This window comes from Lissotriton helveticus, chromosome 6, assembly GCF_964261635.1.
Source record: "Lissotriton helveticus chromosome 6, aLisHel1.1, whole genome shotgun sequence".
Taxonomy (NCBI): domain Eukaryota; kingdom Metazoa; phylum Chordata; class Amphibia; order Caudata; family Salamandridae; genus Lissotriton; species Lissotriton helveticus.
This window is the reverse complement of record NC_136067.1, coordinates 284,627,919-284,648,789: the sequence shown is the minus strand read 5'-3', so window position 1 is coordinate 284,648,789 and position 20,871 is coordinate 284,627,919. Positions and strand designations below refer to the sequence as shown.

The window sequence follows — 20,871 nt, the reverse complement described above, 5'->3', positions numbered from 1 at the left end:
GTCCTTTATTAACCACTAACTAGGCTGTTTGAATGTTAGGTGGGTGAGGCTTGCATTGGTCGAGTGGTCCTTCAAAAAAGTCTTCTTAAAATCCTGCTTTATTTCGAGTTCTTCCTGACACTGCTTGTACCAATCAAAAGACAAGACTTCCTCACAAGGTGTATTTTTAAAGAAAAAGTGGATCACCTACAGCAATGGATTTCCTATAAATCTATTCTTCCTCAAGCAAACTTCTCATCCTCTCCATTGTATTGCTTTTCTCAAAATATTGGTTATGTGAGTCAGTTCTACAGTTCAATGGACCCTGTATCATGGAGAACTGAATGACTACTTTAATGGGACCATGCTTTCAACAACCCCTGCTAGCACTACAAAGCTTTCTAGTTCCAGGCCGTGGGTGCAAGCTATTACAAGAGATGAGCTGCCTGCAGGAGGAAGAATGCTACTGAAGGTTAACTTCTTATCTATTTGTGAGGCTCTTGATCAGAATGATTGCCTATACTCAGCAACGTAGCAGTGCAGGCAGGAAGGCCAACAACGCACTAAGACCAACAACCGGACCATAAGAAGTCATTCAACCTCACAGACCACTGATGCTAATGATGTTCATAACATGTTAAAAGTGAAACAACCTTCAAAAGTCAATATTTGGCGAACAGCGAGTGCCTGTTAAATTCCGGATATCAAATAATCACCTCAAACGTAACTCACCAAAAACTGAAATAATTATCTGTGGTTTCTGTCAAAAGCACAACCTTACAAATACTGGCCTGATCAAGTGAAGTGAAAAAAATGGATGTGATCATAAATTCAAAACTTTCACTTCAATAGCAATTCAACAAAGAGAGAGGAGACTCAATATGTACATTATAGATACATTATTCACCTATCTAGGGCTCTCACACAAGATACAAGCATCACTGGCCATAATGATGTCCAGTCTGGTCCAGAGATTTGCACTTTCCATAGGATGCACTAAAACTTAATCAGCAAGCTTTAAGAGTACAGAGTGCAGCAATGGGACAAGTCCTTAACCTAAACAGATGGGACCACATTACTTTCACATTGCAAAGCTCTACTCTGGATACCAGTGGCAAGAAGAATGTCTGTCAAAGCGCTCTTTATTGTACACCAGGCAATTCATGGGAGGGACTAACATTCTTAGAATCCAAACTCACGTTATGCAACAAAGGAGAATTCAAAACAAATTCCTTAACCTAATAAGGCCCTCTTTAAAAAAAATGGCATTGACGGCAGCTCTTTCTTAATGGACATGCACGATTTAGCATATGCTCCAGAAGAGGATAAGGGCCATCAACATCCATCCAGAATTCAGAAGAGAAATAAGGATTTGGCTTTTCTCTAAACCAGGGCTCAAGTGACTCTCAGGTCACAATCCTGTTTGGCTTGTATAAGCAACTTGCATTTCAATACTGTCACTCCTTCACCTACAGCTACATGGGTAAAACACACGTAACTTCCAGCTTGACAAGTCGGGCCTCTGGCTCAAAACCAAAACTCACCCTTAGTAAATTTCACTTCAACCAACACCCTTTTTCCACCCATGCGCTACAGAAATATTAAATACTGACAAGGCTATTTGCAAAGTGCTTTGGGGCCTTGAGAAGAGGTAGGAATGTACCACTGAGGTGCTATAATACAATACAAGGTTTCTGTAAGTTGAGTCCCAATTTGGGATCTCCTGTGAAAGAGAGCTTGTAATACCATGTGTTCCTGTTCTAGAAGGCTCATCCCAGAAATGTGGTCCATGCAGTACCAACAATGTAAAGCTTCACTTACATAGCAAAGCTCTACCCATTCACGAAGGTCATTTGTAGGTACCATTCAGCAACTGGTACAACTGCACAACTCTCACCAGCACTATATCACAAGTATAAACATTAGTTAATATGTAACATTTAACAACAGATTGTAAAAATACTTCTTTTCATAAATGTTTAGTCTTAGAACAAATGTATGACCACACACATAACTCAAAATCAATCCTATATGGATGCTGTAGAAATTCATTAATACGACCCTTTGACCACGTAATTAATCTCTTCTGCTCCGTACTGTGATAACAGTAACCAACAGTATTGTTGATCCATCTTCGTAGCAGTTTGTTTGACCTTGGATTTAGTTGTCACGTTTTGTTTCCAAACATTTAATATGGTGAATTTATAATTTTATGAATTATAAAGTAAAATACCATACCTGCTGTCATGCTCATGCCACTTGGGGGTCCACAGTGCCCAGCGTGGCTTAAACCCCATACTGGATGTTGCTGGTTCAGTCCATTGTACAGAGTTTGCATGAATGTCTTGTAAAATCCAACTAAGCCTGGGTTACCTGCCAAAGGAAACCACATTTTAAATTAATTGTATGATATGAAAAGTAACTAAATCCTGTAACTTACAAATACACAGTCCTACTGGTTATTTTCTGTCATTTTCTGTGTAACTTAACAACCCCGAACAGTACTTGCTATATCCTATTACGGATTTTGGTATACCTTAATTTATTGTTAGAATTTAAATGAATTCACCTTCAGCTTATTAACCAAGTACATTAACTGTGATATTATTGAAGGGGGTTGGGGATTACACTGCTAGACATACAAATCTATTTCATCTCATAGCCGGTTTCAGTTACCATTCTTAAGGTAAGAGTTGCCCAACATTATGATGTCACATCTATGGCCGTAACAAACTCAAGACCGCCAAGCATGTGCTGATCATTTTTCAATGTTTTTCAAGTGAAAAATATCTGGTTTTATTCCCAAAGCTAGTAGCAGGTTTAATAGAAGGTGTTGGACCTGGCCCTTTTTAAGGGTTCAGGGTACTGCCGGTGAACTGCAACAAAGAGACACACGAGCGAGTAAGGCGGCTTATTGTGAGGCTTTTGTCCCAGCGGCTTAGAAAACTAGCGCACGCGCCTCAAGTCTCTCTCAATATTCTTTGCAGAAAATCACAATACTTAGTGACATTGACTCTGTTTGGAATTATAACCTCCATCTACATTTACCATTGTTAAGTTAAGTCATGAAGCTCTCAGCAGTGTTGCTCTGCCTCTGATTCTAACGAGTTGCATTACGCAGATGTATTCTTAACGCACATGTATCCTTAATGCATTTTACTCCTTAATTCATAGAACAAAGACATTTCAAGACGTGTTTACAGAAGTATCAACACAGGCTACTTCAAATTACTAATCACAGGTACTATTAGTACGTTTTGGTCTAAAATCACTTAATAAACACAGGGGAGGGCTAGCACTTCATTTTATTTCATTTTTTAGCTTACACCCAGTCACAGCCCTGATGAGAACCCCACCAATGGTGTTGGGGTTCGAAAGGTGTCGGCACCTTTTCACCAGTGGGATTCCTTTATTGGATTTGAATCTTATCTTAGGGAATATGGATTAGTTACTTACCTGTAATCCTAGTTCTCTTCCAGGGGTATCCTCATCAAAGTCATAAGCATTAGAATATTCCCGCCCATGCGCGGGACCCCGGAAACAATATATTATATGTGCCCCACATATATATAGACATATATATATATAAATATATATATATATATAAAAATAAGCAATTGCAGCCAAATAAAACAACAGAGCTGTAATATGCTGTGAAGAATTTCCACCATACAGTGTATTTTGCATTAGAAACATGAGAAACAACACCAATGCTTGTTTAGAAACTGTTTTAATGCTTAAAAAACAGTAGAAATTCTCATAACACACTGTAAACATACACAGCTCCCAGGCTGCATTGCAAATCCCCAGTCTAAAAAGACTGAAAAGCTAACCTGTAGCTGAATGCACTAAAACTGACGCTGTGCCTTTAAGGCACCTCTGCCCCTAGCTTCCCATCATGCCTCAGGGGTTACAGTTAGGTCAGTTGTTCTTTTCGGAGACTGAAAACCAAACCATGGTAATAACAGGTTAAAAACCATCTCCTATTAATAAACAAAGTCCTTTGCCCGGGGAGGCGGGAGGGTTGCTTATGACTTTGATGAGGATACCCCTGGAAGAGAACTAGGATTACAGGTAAGTAACTAATCCTTCTCTTCCAGGGGATCCTCATCAATAGTCATAAGCATTAGAATAGAGTAGCGAGCCTCACCTCATCCCTGCGGGCAAAGGAATCAACAGATAACATTCATATCCGTAGGCCCAAGAATAGGCCTTACTCTACCCAAAAAGGTTTCTCAAGGAGGCTTGCCCTACTTGAGAATCCGCTCTGGAATCAGACTCTAGGCAATAATGCCTTGTAAAAGTATGGACTGATTTCCATGTCGCAGCCTTGCATATTTCTGACATAGGAATGTCATGCAAAAAAGCTATTGTGGCTGCTTTCCCTCTAGTGGAATGAGCTTTGGGTGAATGCAACAAAGGTTTGCCAGCCAGCTGGTAAGCTAGTTTGATACAAGAGACAATCCATCTGGAGATGGATCTTTTGGCTGCTGCAAAACCGGTCCTCATAGCACCATAATTGACAAAGAGTTGGTCTGTCTTTCTGGTGTCCTTCGTTCTTTCTAGGTAAAACTTTAGCACCCGTTTAAGATCCAACGAGTGCAACGACCTCTCAGCTGGGGTCGATGGGTTAGGAAAGAACGAAGGAAGGGTAATCGTTTGATTTATGTGAAAATCCGATACCACCTTTGGAAGGAAAGATGGGTGAGCCCTCATTACCACTCTGTTGTGGTGAAACACAGTGTAAGGTTCCTTGGTGCAGAGTGCTTGTATCTCGCTAACCCTGCGCGCAGAGGTTATTGCCACCAAGAAGGCCGCCTTCCAAGTGAGATGCTGCAAGGAGGCCTTGTGTATAGGCTCAAACGGTGTAGACATCAGTCTGGAGAGAACCAGGTTCAACTCCCAGGGAGGAGAAGGATTTCTCACAGGGGGATAGACCTTCTTTAATCCCTGAAGGAAATCCTTCACTACTGGGACCTGAAAAAACGATGTTTGTGTAGGTGATTTTCTGTACGCTACTATGGCGGATAAATGAACCCTAATAGAAGCGTATTTCAACCCTGATGTCGCTAAGTATAGGAGGTATGGCAGGACTACCTCTTCTTGCCCTTTGGTGGGATCAAAGCCATGGTCCTTACACCAAATGAAAAATCTTTTCCACTTGAACGCATAAGACGTCCTTGTGGAAGGTCTCTTTGCCTCTCTTAAAATATTCATACATTCCGGAGGCAGATTTAAGTGTCCATATTGCAAGACCTCAGGAGCCATGCAGTCAGGTTCAGCGACGGGAGGTTGGGATGCAGGATCCTCCCGTCCATCTTGCTCAGCAGGTCTGGCCTGCACGGCAGACGTCTGTGTGGACACAGCGACAGATGTAACAGATCTGGATACCACCATTGTCGCGGCCAATCCGGAGCAATTAGAATCATGTCCATGCTCGATCTGATGAGCTTGGCCACCACCTTCGGAATCAGTGCCAGAGGGGGAAAAGCATAAGCGAACATTCCTGTCCACTCCAGCAGGAGAGCGTTCCCTTGCGTCCCTGGCCGGTGGAACCTGGACGCGAAGGCGTGGCATTTGGCGTTTTCGTCGTCCGCAAATAAGTCTATGTCTGGACGACCCCAGCAACGGAAGAGTTCTTCGACCACTTCGTCGTTTAGCACCCAGTCTGGCTGATCTTCGAAGTGCCTGCTGAGTGCGTCTGCTTTTGTGTTTAGCTCGCCTGGAAGGTGTACTGCCACCACCGACAGTCCCCGAGCCAGAAGCCAGTGCCATATTGTCTGGGCCTCCAGAGACAGAGGGCGAGATCGAGTTCCTCCCTGCTTGTTCAGATAGAACATAGTTGTAGTGTTGTCCGTCTGAACCAGGACTTTGTCCGTTGTTATTGCTGGAAAGAACGCTTTGAGCGCCAGATGAACTGCTCGAAGCTCCAGCATGTTGATGTGGTATGTCTGAAGGTTGGTCGACCAGCGACCCTGAATCTGAAGATGACACATGTGAGCACCCCAGCCTTCTAGAGATGCGTCCGTTACCACAGACAGCGAAGGAAGAGGTTGCTGAAAAGGGACTCCCTGCAGGACATTCCGAGGGCGAGTCCACCACTGTATTGAGGTCAGTGCTGCTTGAGACAGGATGATCCGATCCTCCCAATCTCCAGTCGCTTGGTCCCACTGATCCTCCACAGACTCTTGTAGAGGCCGCATCCTCAACCTGGCGTTCGGTATTAGGAAGATGCAGGACGCCATGGAGCCCAACAGAGACGCTACGTCTCGCACCTTTGGACGAGGAACCTGAAGTAACTTTTTGCATTTTTGTCCCATGGAAGATAGTCTCTCTTGCGAAGGAAACGCTCTTCCTAACTTTGTGTCTAGAACTGCTCCCAGATAGTGGATAGTTTGCGTGGGCTGCAGGATCGATTTTTCTGAGTTCACATGGAGGCCGAGCCTGTGTAGCTGTTGGAGACACAGGTGACAGTCTTTGGTGGCTTGACGAGGAGACGGACTCTTCAGGAGCCAGTCGTCTAGATATGGGTACACAAAGAGACCTTTTTTGTGTAGACACGCCGCTACCACTGCCATGCACTTTGTGAAGACCCTTGGTGCGGATTTGAGTCCGAAAGGAAGCACTTTGAACTGGTAATGCTTGGACCCTACCAGGAACCTCAAGTACTTTCGATGACCTGGTGTAATAGGAATGTGGAAGTACGCGTCTTGTAAATCCACCGAACACATCCAATCTCCGATTTGTAGATGAGGACATATTTGGTGGAGTGCCAACATGCGAAACTTCTCTTTGACCACCACTTTGTTGAGGAGTCGAAGATCCAAAATCGGTCTGAATTTGCCTTCTTGGTCTTTTTTAGGGACAAGGAAATATCTTGAGTACACTCCTTTCCCCCTTTGGGATAGGGGTACCTCTTCGATTGCGTTTTTCTTTAAGAGGACGCTCACTTCCCTTTTGAGGAGCTCTAGTTGGTACGAGCGAGACTTTTTTGGAGGAGCCGGTTGTGGTTTCTTCCTGAAACGTAGCGCATATCCATTGCGCAGTATATTCAGCACCCACCGATCTTTCGTGATGCTGACCCACTCTGCCAGATGTTGTGCAGCACTTCCTCCCACTGGAGTGGGTAACGGTGTCAGAGGAAGCCACTGCTCAGGCCTTGCCTCCTCTAGGTGTGGTAGAGGACTGATGATGTCCGCCTCTACCTCTGCTCGACCTTCCTCCTCTGTATTGTGGCTTTCCTTGTGGCTTGTTTTGAGACCATTGAGGGGTTTGAACCCTCTGTTGGCCTCCCCGGTTTTTGTTGGTCTTGAAGCGTCGTTTGAACGGTGCTTTCTGTTTCTCCAGACCTACTGCCTTTACTGTGTCTAACTCAGTCTTCATACGGGCCATTTCCTGATCGGCATGCTCCCCGAAGAGTGAAGATCCGGAAAAAGGCAGATTAAGGATGCGCTGCTGTGCATCTGGTTTGAGCCCAGTTAAACGCAGCCAAGAGGATCTCCTCGCACATATCCCATGTGAGTAGTTATGTCCAGCTAGAAGGGCGTTATCTGCTGATGAACTAATCATTTGGTTTGCCACCAAACAGCCCTCCGTCACTGTCTCCTCAAAGTCCTTCTGGTCCTCCTTGGGCAATTTCCCTTTGAATCGTTCCATGGAGTCCCATAGGGCTCTATCGTACCTTCCCAGAAGGGCTGATGCACTAGAGACTTTCAGGGATGAAGCTGCTGTGCTGCATACCTTGCGTCCCCAAGAATCTTGCGTCTTGCTGTCTTTGTCAGGAGGAACTGACGAAGAAGGAGCGACTGTGTGATTCTTCCTAGCTGAGGCTACAATAACTGAGTCCGCCGCAGGCTCACCTTTAACAAAGATAGGATCTGAGTCGGCCGGCCTATATTTTTTCTGGATACGTGCCGGTACTGCCCTGATCGTTGCTGGCGTGAGGAAAACCTCTTTGATTGGGTCCATTATTCCTGGGACTAATGGGAGCAACGGCCGTGTATATGATTTGTGATGAAGGGTCTCAAAAATCACAGTAGTGGACACCTCTGGAGTGGTCATCTCTATGTTCAGTTTGTGAGCACCCCTTTGCAAGACGTCCAGATATGTGTTGACGTCGTCAAGAGGAGAAGCTCTTGAGCGAGGGCTGTCTGCCAGCGTTGGAGAGTAATCCCCTTTAGAAGATCTAGGTGAAGATGGAGGGGAGGATGATGGAGTTCTTCTTCTCCTGTGGTGAAAATGCTCCTTCCTCACCGGTGATCTCCTAGGTCGTTCCTCCCTTCGAGGAGAACGTGATACCCTCTGATGTACTGGAGATCTCGATCTCTCAGTTCGTACCTCCTTTCTCGGTGTTCGAGATTTGGGTTGCTCCCTCCTTGGCGATCGGGAGACCCTAGGGGCATGCGACCTGTCCGCTCCTCTCTCTCGTGAGCGTGATCGGTGAATGGCAGGACTCTGTCCATCTGCCTCTTCTGCTTGCTGAAGAGGGGACCTGTGGACTGGACTCAAGTACCTTTAAAGTCTCTCTGGTACATTAGAATCCTTCCAATTACTCAAAGGAGCATACCATCTTGGCGAGAGTCTTATATGTGAAGTGTACCCCCGCTGGGGACTCTTTTGAACCGGACTCCTACTCCTAGAAGATGACCCCGTTGAACCCGAGGCACTTGAGGAGGAATGGAGTGAAGCAGATTGTGTCACTAGGACTGTCGAAGGCACCGAAGGAGATCTCCGTCTCACCGGTGTTGGAGGACGTCTCAAAAGCCTTTCCCTCGACGTCGAACGCCTCTGCGGCGTCGACGGGGTGATAACCTTCGGCGTTGAATGCTTCGACGTTGACCTGTGGTCCCTCGACGTCGATCGGCGATGATGCGCCGACGGCGGAGTCTTCTCCCCCGACGTCGAACGGCGTTGTCCTGCCGTCGACGAAGGTCTCGACGTCGAACGGCGTTGCCCTGCCGTCGACGAAGGTCTCGACGTCGAACGGCGTTGCCCTGCCATCGACGGAGCTCTCGACGGCGACCGACGTTGATCTGTCGGCGACGGAGATGGCAATCGACAATGTGTCGTCGACGATGCCCTTGATGTCGACCTGGCATGTGGCGACGGCGGAGGATCGGACATCCTCGACGTCGAGCGCCGATGTGCCTTCGATGATCCCTTCCTCGACGACGATCGTCCGAGGGGGCTCTTGCTCCTCGACGCCGAGCGCCTCCGTGGAGACGTCGGCGGAGGTGTCACACTCTTCGAAGCCTGTCGACGTCGAGACGACGGCGAGTGTGATCTGTCTCTCGACGCCGACCGTCGCCTGGTTGACGGCGGCGGAGTTGACTTATGTCTTGACGTCGATCTTCTCGTCGACGGCGATCTCGTGGCTTCTCTCGACGCCGATCGTCGCCTAGTTGACGACGGCAGAGCTTTCTTCGACGATGGCGAACTTCTTTTCGACGACGATTTCCTCATCGACGCCGATCTCGACGTCGACGGAGCTTTTTCTCTCGAACTGTCCATCAGATGTCGTTTTTTCAGCGCCGAGCCCGGTGCTGAGGTTGATGGACGCTCTGACTTGCCTTTGGAGGGAGTTCTGGGTCTCTTTGAACTCTTCCTCTCTGTAGATCTTCCTCTCATGGATCTCTGGGCCAGACCATAGAGCCTGTTCCTCTCTCTGTCTTTAAGAGTTCTGTCAGACAGATTTTTACAATGGGAACAGTCTTTAGGATCATGATCCTCTGGCAAGCATAAAATACAGACCTCATGAGAGTCCGTTTTTGCCTTCTTGTGGCCACAAGAAGGGCAATCATCAAATAATGAGGGCATCCTGACAGGAAAACCTCACAAAAAATTGACTGCTAAGTAGTTATTTACTTGACTCTGATGTGAAAAGTCAAAGTAAATCAAAAAATTGTTCTTTTGAAGATTTTCTGACTGAAAAAGGCAGAAAAAAAGTGGAGCTGAGTATCCAGGGTCCTTCCTGAAGGAGCCGGAAAGAACAACTGACCTAACTGTAACCCCTGAGGCATGATGGGAAGCTAGGGGCAGAGGTGCCTTAAAGGCACAGCGTCAGTTTTAGTGCATTCAGCTACAGGTTAGCTTTTCAGTCTTTTTAGACTGGGGATTTGCAATGCAGCCTGGGAGCTGTATATGTTTACAGTGTGTTATGAGAGTTTCTACTGTTTTTTAAGCATTAAAACAGTTTCTAAACAAGCATTGGTGTTGTTTCTCATGTTTCTAATGCAAAATACACTGTATGGTGGAAATTCTTCACAGCATATTACAGCTCTGTTGTTTTATTTGGCTGCAATTGCTTATTTTTATATATATATATATATTTATATATATATGTCTATATATATGTGGGGCACATATAATATATTGTTTCCGGGGTCCCGCGCATGGGCGGGAATATTCTAATGCTTATGACTTTGATGAGGATCCCCTGGAAGAGAACTATCAGTTTAAATAAGACTATCCCTAGATACATAAAATGTGTTCCCACTGCCAGCAACCCCTCATCGCGGATCTTAATGTGGTTAATGGATTACCATTGAGGTCTTTTTAGGTCGAGGCTACCGTCGCACTGCGAAGCAGTGGGCGTAGCCGAAGATTTCATGTCTTCTACAGTGGGGCTTTAACCCGCATCTCTCCTCCATTGGCTAGCTCCATAAATGGAGCCTAGCCATTGGAAGAGAATAATGTCACTTATTCTTGGAGCAGATTCGTGGGCGTGTCTGTGTTTTTTTAAAGCCCCACCCCCTTTGTTTCGCCATGAAGAGGTGGCCCATTGTGGGCGTTTCCTTTTTTTTTTTTTTTGCCAGGGCTGTTTTTTCGTCAGTCTGTGCCAGCTCCCCGCTTGCTCGCAGTCTCCTCCCTGTGCTCCCACGGGGCAGCTCTGACAACGCTTGTTCTTTAAGTCTTTCCAAGCTGAAAACAGTCCCGGAATAGTTTTTTGGGATAAATCATCAGCTTTGGCCCTGCCAACACTTATATCCACTTTTGTATTACCTAGCGCCTTTTCTCAAACTCCCACGGCCCCCTCACCAGCAGAATCTTCCTGCTGCCGTGGTCTTCCGTGCGTACCTTTGGGAGGCATTACCTGGCGCCAAAAACTCAACCCTTTTGAGCCTACAAAGCTTCTGTATCGCTGCCAACACCGAAGTCCATACAGCGTAGCCGCCCAGCAGCTACTGGTGAAACCACCATACTTCGCTGCGGCCGCCGATAAAATTTGCATCCCCCGCTGTTGAACACAGGTCAGCTCCCAGTCAGCGTCTTTCAAAGTCTTTCAGCGTCCTACTGCGTTTTCCTCCACTCCCGCCTCTCTCCACTTCAATCCAAAACTCTTTCCCGCATAATTATCGCAGCTCCAGGTCTTTTTCCCCAGCATCGGTAAGTGATCAGCTTACGCGTCCGACCACACGGACGCCATCTTGCCTCTCGCCATCCTCCATTCTGTATGTGTTTAACTCATATTTTAAAGCACTATATCATACAAAAAGGTTTTAGAAAAAAGGTGCATTTTTAGGTAGGAAAAAAAGGTGCAGCAATTGTCAAAAGGTTATCTAACCCAGCCTTCATCTCAATAGTATGAAGAAATGCAGACAAAGCAAAATGAATTGTCGGTCTTCAGCTACATCATGCTCAGTATTTATTTGTAAAAGAAATAGTGCAGGAGCCCGACGCTCATCTCAGAAGCCAGCCGCAGGTGCAATTAAAAGTCAGCACACCGAAGACCGAGGCTGGCAGTCTTTAATCCACTACCAAACACTTCCTGACCCATTTTTTTCTCAAATGCGAAGGTCCCTGCTTTTCTGTTTGTGATGGTTTTACCATCTTTTTCTTCCTTTGTCTTTCAGATCTTTGACTTTTCCCCTCTCTTTTACATTGTAAATATCTAATATGGGAAATAAAGGCGTCGGTCCCCAAAAATAAGTTCCTCTACCCCCACTGGCAACCACATGCTCAAATTAGGCACGGATTCATGCTCAAATGAAGAGTCTCCTCTAATGTAAACCAGGGATCTTCAACTGCTGTGTTACTAAGGTGTACTTAGAGGTGAAGAGATGCAACTAAGATTGTAATTATCTGGCATAAATTAATCCTGAATGCGCCGTGTTGCTAGGTCTAATTTCTGTTAAAGGAAGCATGTCCGTATTTATTCGAAAGCCACGTAGTTTTTTTACACTCTGGGCCAGTGACACCTGTAGGGACTTAAGCGCGAGCCATCTGTGAGTGGGAAGCCTAGTTGCTATGCCAACCAGAGGGCCTTCCAGGCACTCCCACCACAAAACGGAGGGGCCGCGAGCAGCACCTCGAAAAGCCCCAGGCGATCTTTGGTAGAGTGAACGGCGGCTGTCGCAGCTCTGTGGTGAAACAAGATACCGTGTCAGGTGGGATAAAAAGTTTATGATTGCTCTTACTACCGTGTGGTGCAATAACCCTGAGATACTAAGGAGGATGAGTGGCTGAATGCTGCAGGGACTGCTCTTTGGTATAATGATCATCTTAGGGAGTACGCATGCTTGAATGTGAGTTGCCTCTCACTGATCCAAGGTCTAATTACCCTGAGATGTTACCCTGATTGCACTCGTGCCTGTGTGTATGTGTGTGCGTGCCTGTGTGTGCCCGTGTATGTTTGCGCATCTGTGTGGGTGCGTGCCTGGGCGCGTGTGCATATCAGTGTGTGCATCTGTGTGTGTGCGTGCGTGTGTGCGCATCTCTGTGTGTGTGTACATCTGTGTGTGTGCGTGCCTGGTCGTGTGTGTGTGCATCTCTGTGTGTGTGCGCGCGTGCCTGGGCGTGTGTGTGCATCTGTGTATGTGTGTTTGCCTCTGTGTGTGTGTTTGTCTGTGTATGTAAAAGCATTTGTGCATGAGTGTGTAAATGTAAATTGATACTTGTATAGCGCACTACTCACCCGCAAGGGTCTCAAGGCGCTTGTACGAATACAGCTGTGGAACCCATCCTGGCTTTCCCTGTGAGGTGTCCACTCCTGGGCACCCCCAAGGTGTGTGTGCCTGTGGGTGTGCGTGCGTGTCTAGGGCAATGCAATCCTTCACTTCTTTCAAGACTAACATAAAAATGAATGTTCTGTTTGTACCACATGTGGCCAGCCCTCGCCTCCACATAGGGTTCTGATTAGGTCTTTCCCGCCAGCCTGAAGTGTTTTTACAGTTAGGCGGAGCTCACCTTCTTGCCGGGCCTGGGCTCGGCAGCGTTGAATATGTGCGGTGTTATATAGGAGTCTCCCCTAATCCTGTAAAATGAGTAAAGCGGGGAGCAGTAGTGTTGGGGTGCAGAGAGAGTGGAGGACAAATAGAAGAACTTTGAGTTAGAAGTTTTAGGTAATTCACAGAAATATTCACATAAATTTCCCCTTCCGACCTCCGATTCGCTGCCCCCTGGCTGTGCTTGCTTCCCTGCCCCCTGGCTGTGCTTGCTTCCCTGCCCCCTGGCTGTGCTTGCTTCCCTGCCCCCTGGCTGTGCTGGCTACCTTGCCCCCTGGCTGTGCTTGCTCCCCTGCCCCCTGGCTGTGCTTGCTCCCCTGCCCCCTGGCTGTGCTTGCTTCCCTGCCCTCTGGCTGTGCTTGCTCCCCTGCCCTCTGGCTGTGCTTGCTTCCCTGCACCCTGGCTGTGCTTGCTTCTCTGCCCCCTGGCTGTGCTTGCTTCCCTGCCCCCTGGCTGTGCTTGCTTCCCTGCCCCCTGGCTGTGCTTGCTCCCCTGCCCATTGGCTGTGCTTGCTTCCCTGGATGTGCTTGCTTCCCTGGCTGTGCTTGCTTCCCTGCCCCCTCGCTGTGCTTGCTCTCCTGTGTTTGTATGTGGCTCTGGGTGTATATGTGGCTCTGTGTGTGTGTGGCTTTGTGTGTGTGTGGCTCTGTGTGTGTGTGGCTCTGTGTGTGTGGCTCTGTGGGTGTGTGTGTGTGGGGCTCTGTGTGTGTGTGTGTGTGAGGCTCTGTGTGTGTGTGTGCGGGGCTCTGTGTGTGTTTGGGGATCTGTGTGTGTGTGGGGCTCTGTGGGTGGCTCTGTATGTGTGTGTGGGTGGCTTTGTGTGTGTGGCTCTGTATGGGTGTAAATGGTCATGCATTTGCGAGCGATTAACCTATTGGCATTGTAAATGACAATGCCATTTATTTAACGATTAAGCTATTGGCAATGTAAATGACAATGCCATTTATTTAAGATTAAAAAAAAAAAATCTGTCATGAGCAATGCCAATAGCTCTACCTTTAATAATGCCGAGACCATTTCATTGTAAATGCTTGTTTGAGGTCGAGGCTACCGTCGCACTGCGAAGCAGTGGGCGGAGCCGAAGATTTTATGACTTCAACAGTGGGACTTTAACCCGCCTCTCTCTTCCATTGGCTAGCTCCATAAATGGAGGCTAGCCATTGGAAGAGAATGATGTCAATCATTCTTGGAGCAGATTCGTGGGCGTTTCTGTCTTTTTTTAAGCCCCGCGCCCTTTGGTTCGTCATTCAGAGGTGGGCCATTGTGGGCGTTTACTTTTTTTTTTTTTACACGGATGTTTTTCGGCATTGCTAACCTCATCCCGGTCCCGCGTGGTTGTATCCTGCCCCCCTCCCGCTGTCCGTGTCTTTTGTTTTCTTTTTTGGGGCTGTTTTATATAGCGCAGATACGACCCGAAGGTATCAGAGCGCTTTACATGAGCACCCTGTTGCATTACATCCACGTTTTCAATGAAGGGGCGTCTGATATATTTGCCCATTGGCATGCACGGCGCTTGTAAACAGCATCGACAATTTTGGTAAGAACCGAACTTATCCATCTAAAAAGGAAGATGGCGTATGTGCTGCGACGTCCTCTTCGAGCGCTGCCCGAGTTCACCCAGCACCCCCACGTCCCGGTCCCGCTCTCCCCCGCAGCCCCACAACCCCCTCCCCCCCCTCCCCGCGGCAGCAGACAGGCATGTGTTTTCTTTTTTGGGGCTGTTTTATATAGCGCAAATACGACCCGAAGGTATCAGAGCGCTTTACATGAGCACCCTGTTGCATTACATCCACGTTTTCAATGAAGGGGCGTCTGATATATTTGCCCATTGGCATGCACGGCGCTTGTAAACAGCATCGACAATTTGGGTAAGAACAGAACTTCTCCATCTAAAAAGGAAGATGGCGTATGTGCTGCGACGTCCTCTTCTCTTTGAGCGCTGCCCGAGCAGAGTCTGGGGTCTGCGCTGCGGAGCTGACCGCAGGGGCGGACCTCGATAGCATCCATTCACCGGGGCATTGCGGCTCTCCAGGACCCCCAGCCTCCGCCACAGGTGTCACAGTAATGCTGCCAGTGATCACAGACAGACCTTCTCTGGGGAGCGGGGGTGAGGCTTGTGGATTGATTCGAACAACAAGAGGGTTAACACAACTTTCAAAGGTTAGGGGACATCGGTGGGCTGAGCCGGCTCTCTCGGTAAAAGCACTAGTTTTAATAAGAATTGTATCTAAAGCTTTAGTAAGATTCCTCACCTACATGTTACTAATTTCACCAGTCGTGCAGTGGATTAAAGGCTGAGTGAATTTGGATAGGAGACTCCGACTCTATACCGCGCCTACAAAACGCTCTGCAGGCATTGCTTTAAACCAGCGAGCGACTTCCCCTTTCATTACCACTCGAAGGACACGCGAGTTCCCACGACTTAAAGCTGTATTAAACAATTGTTATTCAAAGAAATACATGAATTTACGGGACGTAATCTTTCCCATGAGTTCTCTATGAAAAAGCACTATGGGGTGGAGGCGCTCATCTATCTATTGAAGAATTAGACATTTGAACTTAAAACTTGACTTCCGGAGCCTTTGAATCTACTTTTTTTTATTTTAATACAATTGATTTTTAACCTAACAATGTCGTCTTTCTTAATCTCTAATATTTTATAGCACATAGAGCGAACACTGCCATCTCTGGGTGCTCAGTAAATTGGTGCAGTTATTAAATATGTTTATTTTATCGACCTCCGAGGGATACAAAGTTGGGTTAATGCACCGCAAAGTAAAACGTAATTGACAAATCGTATTTTAAAACGACACCATTTCAATGTGGAATTATAAACTGTGGCCAAAGGACCTCTGGCGCTGGTGCCGATGAAGAAGGCCCCCGCCACCCCTCAGCCCCACGCTCTGCAGTGTGACCAGTGGCACCCATTTACAACAAGGTGACCTGTTTGCCAATAATTTCATCTTCTATCTCTTTTGATGCTACTTTCCATTTCCAACTCAAAACTAGTATCTCATGATGATACTGATATTCAATCACAAACAAGTACACTGATATCTGGATGCAGTAATAGTAACAACTGATCACATAACTTGGGCAGGCGTGTGTGTGGCTCTGTCTGTCTGTGTGCGTGTGTGTGTGTGGCTCTGTCTGTGCGTGGCTCTGTCTGTCTGTGTGCGCGTGGATGGCTCTGTGTGCGCGTGGGTGGCTCTGTCTGTCTGTGTGCGCTTGGGTGGCTATGTCTGTGTGCGCGTGGGTGGCTCTGTCTGTGCGTGTGGGTGGCTGTCTGTGCGCGTGGGTGGCTCTGTCTGTGTGCGCGTGGGTGGCTCTGTCTGTCTGTGCGTGTGGGTGGCTCTGTCTGTCTGTGCACGTGGGTGGCTCTGTCTGTCTGTGCGCGAGGGTGGCTCTGTCTGTGCGCGTGGGTGGCTCTGTCTGTGTGCGCGTGGGTGGCTCTGTCTGTCTGTGTGCGCGTGGGTGGCTCTGTGTGTGTGTGCGTGCGTGGGTGGCTCTGTCTGTGTAGGTGGCTCTGTGTGGGTGGCTCTGTGTGTGTGGGTGGCTCTATGTGAATGGCTCTCTGTGGGCGGCTCTGTATGTGTGTGTGGGTGGCTTTGTGTGGGTGGCTCAGTGTGGGTGCAAATGCAATAGGTCTCGCATTTGCGAGCTATTAAGCTATTGGCATTGTAAATGACAATGTCATTTATTTATGTTTTCAAAACAAAAACATAAATAAAAATAATGTCATGAGCAATGCCAATGGCTCTAACTTTAACTATGCCGAGACCATTGCATTGTAAATGCTTGTTCTTTGTTGAAACCATGACTGGCTTTGAGTTTACGTATAGTAAATGTGAATTGTAATGTGTTCGTTTTAAAACCAGTGTTGATTGTTTGTTTAATTGTCTAAATATTTATGTTTCCCTTCTTCGGGAACACCCTAAAAAGATACAAATTACCAATTTTGAAACTATGAGAATAACTGAGTAAATAAATACTCCAAACCATAGATTTGTTTCATGGTTTGCTGTTTAACCAATATTTGTGACAAATGTGATGACTAGATGATCTTGCTGACTTTTACAAAGTGGACATTACTGTGCGCTTATGACTGTGCTCTGCAGCCTGACTCCTATCCACGTCTGGGCCTGGTTGACAGCTACACATTCTGCATATTTTCCACACAGCCATCACACAGGGAGGGATAGGTGTGACAGGGTTGCATCTGCATTCATTTGTATACTGATGGTCTTCCTGGGCTGGGTGAGAGGGAGGAGGTCGCACTTACGTTTGTCTAGGCAGTGTCCTGACATCACACAAAGTGCTGATTTACACCCTACTGTACGACTGGAGCCAGGGCTAAGTTGAAAGGGGGTGTTGCGCTCTTCTAAAGATTCTTTTAAAGTTCGACCTATATCAAAGACATTTTGGGTATGAGTACAGGGGCTTTGACCCCATGTTTTTACACACTGCGTTGGACTTGTAAGAAGACACTGCTGGCTCTACATACTGCACCAGAGGGCTATGGTGCTGCCAGGAAGATCACCACTTGGACTACCTTCCATTGTTGTGCTGACAGGCTGGCCTGCTTGGCTGCTAGAGAGACTGCCAATTTGCTGAGGAAACCAGTGTGCTGGTCTGCTGCCTGACTCCCTGCTTTGGTTCCCCTAGGTATTCTCCTCGAATTGGTGACTGCCCAGAATTTGCTATGGGACCCTGAGTCCGGCCTCTCAAGTCACTCGCAACTAGCACCTGGTGAGTGTTTCATTTGGCCTTTGATTGCGCGGGGTGAACATTTTCTGTCCTCTTTTCCTAGCGTGTATGGAGCCAGTACATGGTGAGCGCTCTCATCGCTGTACCCTCTGAGCTGGGAAATTGGGTGGTTGTAGTCATGACTCGCCCCGCAGCGAAGAAAGAAGCCCAGACCTATGACCGGCGGGGCGAAATCAGCGCAGCTGTTATTTTAGTGGGTGGTTGGCTCCTAACTCGGCACAGCTGGATGAAATCCTTGGTTTCCAGCAGCACGACCGCCCAAGACCAGAAGAGGTCTCTGACGTGACCTGCACCCTGGGCCCAGAGAGGGAACCACAAAAGGTACTGTGCTGTTGGGTGGAGGCCCGCGAGGTCCGCTGTGGGAACTCGGACCCGCGGGCAGCCCCACCGATCTGTGTGCACCGGGTGTATTTACACTGCCCAGATCGAGCCGGGAGAAGAATATGCTGCTTGGTATAGCAGCTGTGCTGCGTGCTAGCAGGCAGCTGCCCTAGGCTGGGAAAATAACTTGGTTAAGAACAGAAGAGTGCACTCAGTTAAAAGAAGGGCGTTTGTGCCCGAAATGCATTGGACATTAGGAAGTGTTTGGCTTATCATCCAAATCATTATGAAGGAATAATAATAGATGTGATGAACATTGAGAACACTACTAAGATACCAGAATAAAACAATAGATCATACCTAACAGTTTTACGAAGAAGTTTTTCACGTATGGAATAACGAACTATACATCACACTGAGTGCATTAGGCAGACCCCCCACGATATAGCGGCATGGATTAGCAAATTTAGCGGCACAAATATGGAAATTTAGTGCCATTTTTGCGGCACTTTATTTTACTCATAATCATTCATTTTCAGCTTTAAAACAATGGAAACTGTTTAGCAGAGTATTCCACTTTGAAATAGGTCCTGATGTGATGTCATTTCCTGTGATGTCCCTTCCACTATTCCAGGCATTTTAGTGAATTAACGCCCATGCTCTAGTTGGCCATGTTACCCCCTCACCAGGGGTCATGTGTATCTTATATGTGGCTAGATTTGTATTATATATGGAAAAAAAGTTTATAGTCAATTAAATCAAACAAAAGTTTTTTGTACAGCAGACATGCTGATCTCGCACATTTGGAGGTGCTCTCATAGGTGATAAAGGAGGAAATGGCGGCTCAATGAATGAAAGTATTTGCCTATGACCACATCATTTGAAACCAGATTATGGGGTCAAGAGCATTACAAATAGGTCAAGTGGATTATGTTAGTCACTAGACCTGCAGGTCTAGTAACGTTTTTATGAGTTTTCAAGGCCTGCACCAATCTACCTGCTAATGTTTCGGATGCACAACCTGGCTACTGGGAATGGCTGACCACATTTGCCAAGTAAGTGATCTGCTTCCTAGCTCAAAAAACAACTTCACTTCACTTCAATTCAATTGCCCTGTATTGACTATAACAGAGACATGACATGGATATCTCCTAGCGAGGATTATAAGCATTAAGATCCATAAATGACATACAGTGAATTAAATCATGCACACACAAATATGGGGACATTTGGCAAAAGAATAATTGCTTGTTGAAGGTAGAAAAGATACATTTATATGAAAAGTCTGCTGCTCGGTTTGCTTTTTTACCCTTTCTATCAGAGTGACCTTGTACAGAACTATATTTTGACATTAGGTAAATAGGTAAAGCATAAAGTGGTGTACACTTAAGCGATGACATGTATAAAATCAAAGCATTCACCGTGGAGTTACTGTCCTCATTTGTAGCAATGGCGATATTAATGCGTAAAAAGGGACCTTAGCCCATGCTGGTATGTATATTGAAAACACTGCCTTACTCTTCTTCATTATAATGTATCAGCCAGTCAGCTCTGCAATTGGCGGCTGTTATGGTCATAAAATAGCCATCCTATTTCCACACTTGCAGAGTAACTGAGAAATTGAGAAAGAGCTGACCCACATCACTCCCCACCTCCTTCATTTTCGCAGGCACTTTAGTAAAAATCGCGGCATTTTTAGAAAAGTGTTGATTTCGTGGGCACTTTTGTAAAAATCGCGGCATTTTTACTAAAGTTCCGATTTCGCGGCAAACCCCAAAATCCTGGAGGGTCTGATTAGGGAGACACTCTCCTTGGACCTAGGAGAGTGCATTGTTCGTTAGCTGCCGTAGCCTAACACACGCAGGGGACCCCATCTGGTCACTCTGCAGAGGAAGGCAGTGTAGACCCTCCTGTGTTGGCACATACCTTGGGGACACACATCTGCTGTGTGAGTGGCCGTAAGGGTGAGTCCTCGACGGAGGCCCCACTAGGAACTTGCTCAATGTGAACATCCCGAAATGACCGTAATAACGGTCGTAGGTGTTTAAGTGTTCCTGTGCCTTACGTTTGGGGTTTGGCTACCGTATAACTCCTAAAAGGAGAGCAGATACGTTGTGACCTAAGCATTATGGTGGTATAGGATACTCATAATCTACTACATTTCATGCTCGGATAGGGATGTATGTTGTTTTACTTTGCAATGACTGGCAAACGAGTACTATTTCAGGGACTGCCTAATATACACAGTAATGTTTTTCTTAATACTTGCAATGTACAAGCTTTTTGTTCACATACTGCACTCATTGTGACGTTTAATAATTGCCTACTTGGCAGTATTCATGATTCATGTCGTTTTACTCTATGTTTTGTGGACAATATATGATATATTTGATATAATTCGGTGCAGAGTCTCTTTTGTGATGTATTTATTTTGCTACAGGTGTTGAGTGTGTTGCGCAAAGGCTTAACACATAGCCTCTGAGATAAGTCTGACTGCTCTTGCCAGGCTGCCAAGGGGGTGAGCACAGGTTATCTTTGGTGTAAAACTTACTTGCCCTGACTAGAGTGGTGGGTTCTGGCT

The 20,871-nt window shown here is 46.7% G+C and overlaps 1 protein-coding gene across 4 annotated transcripts in view; it reads right to left on the bottom strand.

The window, feature by feature from the left end:
- The window catches only part of LDAH (lipid droplet associated hydrolase), a 1,444,635-nt gene that overhangs the window by 1,186,408 nt on the left and 237,356 nt on the right, over nucleotides 1-20,871 (bottom strand). For all 4 annotated transcript variants that reach the window (XR_013596100.1, XM_078647724.1, XM_078647725.1 and 1 more), the window contains exon 3: nucleotides 2,218-2,352. Coding sequence is in view for 3 of the 4 variants with exons in the window: in XM_078647724.1 (XP_078503850.1) it covers nucleotides 2,218-2,352 (135 nt within the window). In the remaining variant the exon portion in view is untranslated. The remainder of the gene's footprint in view (nucleotides 1-2,217; nucleotides 2,353-20,871) is intronic.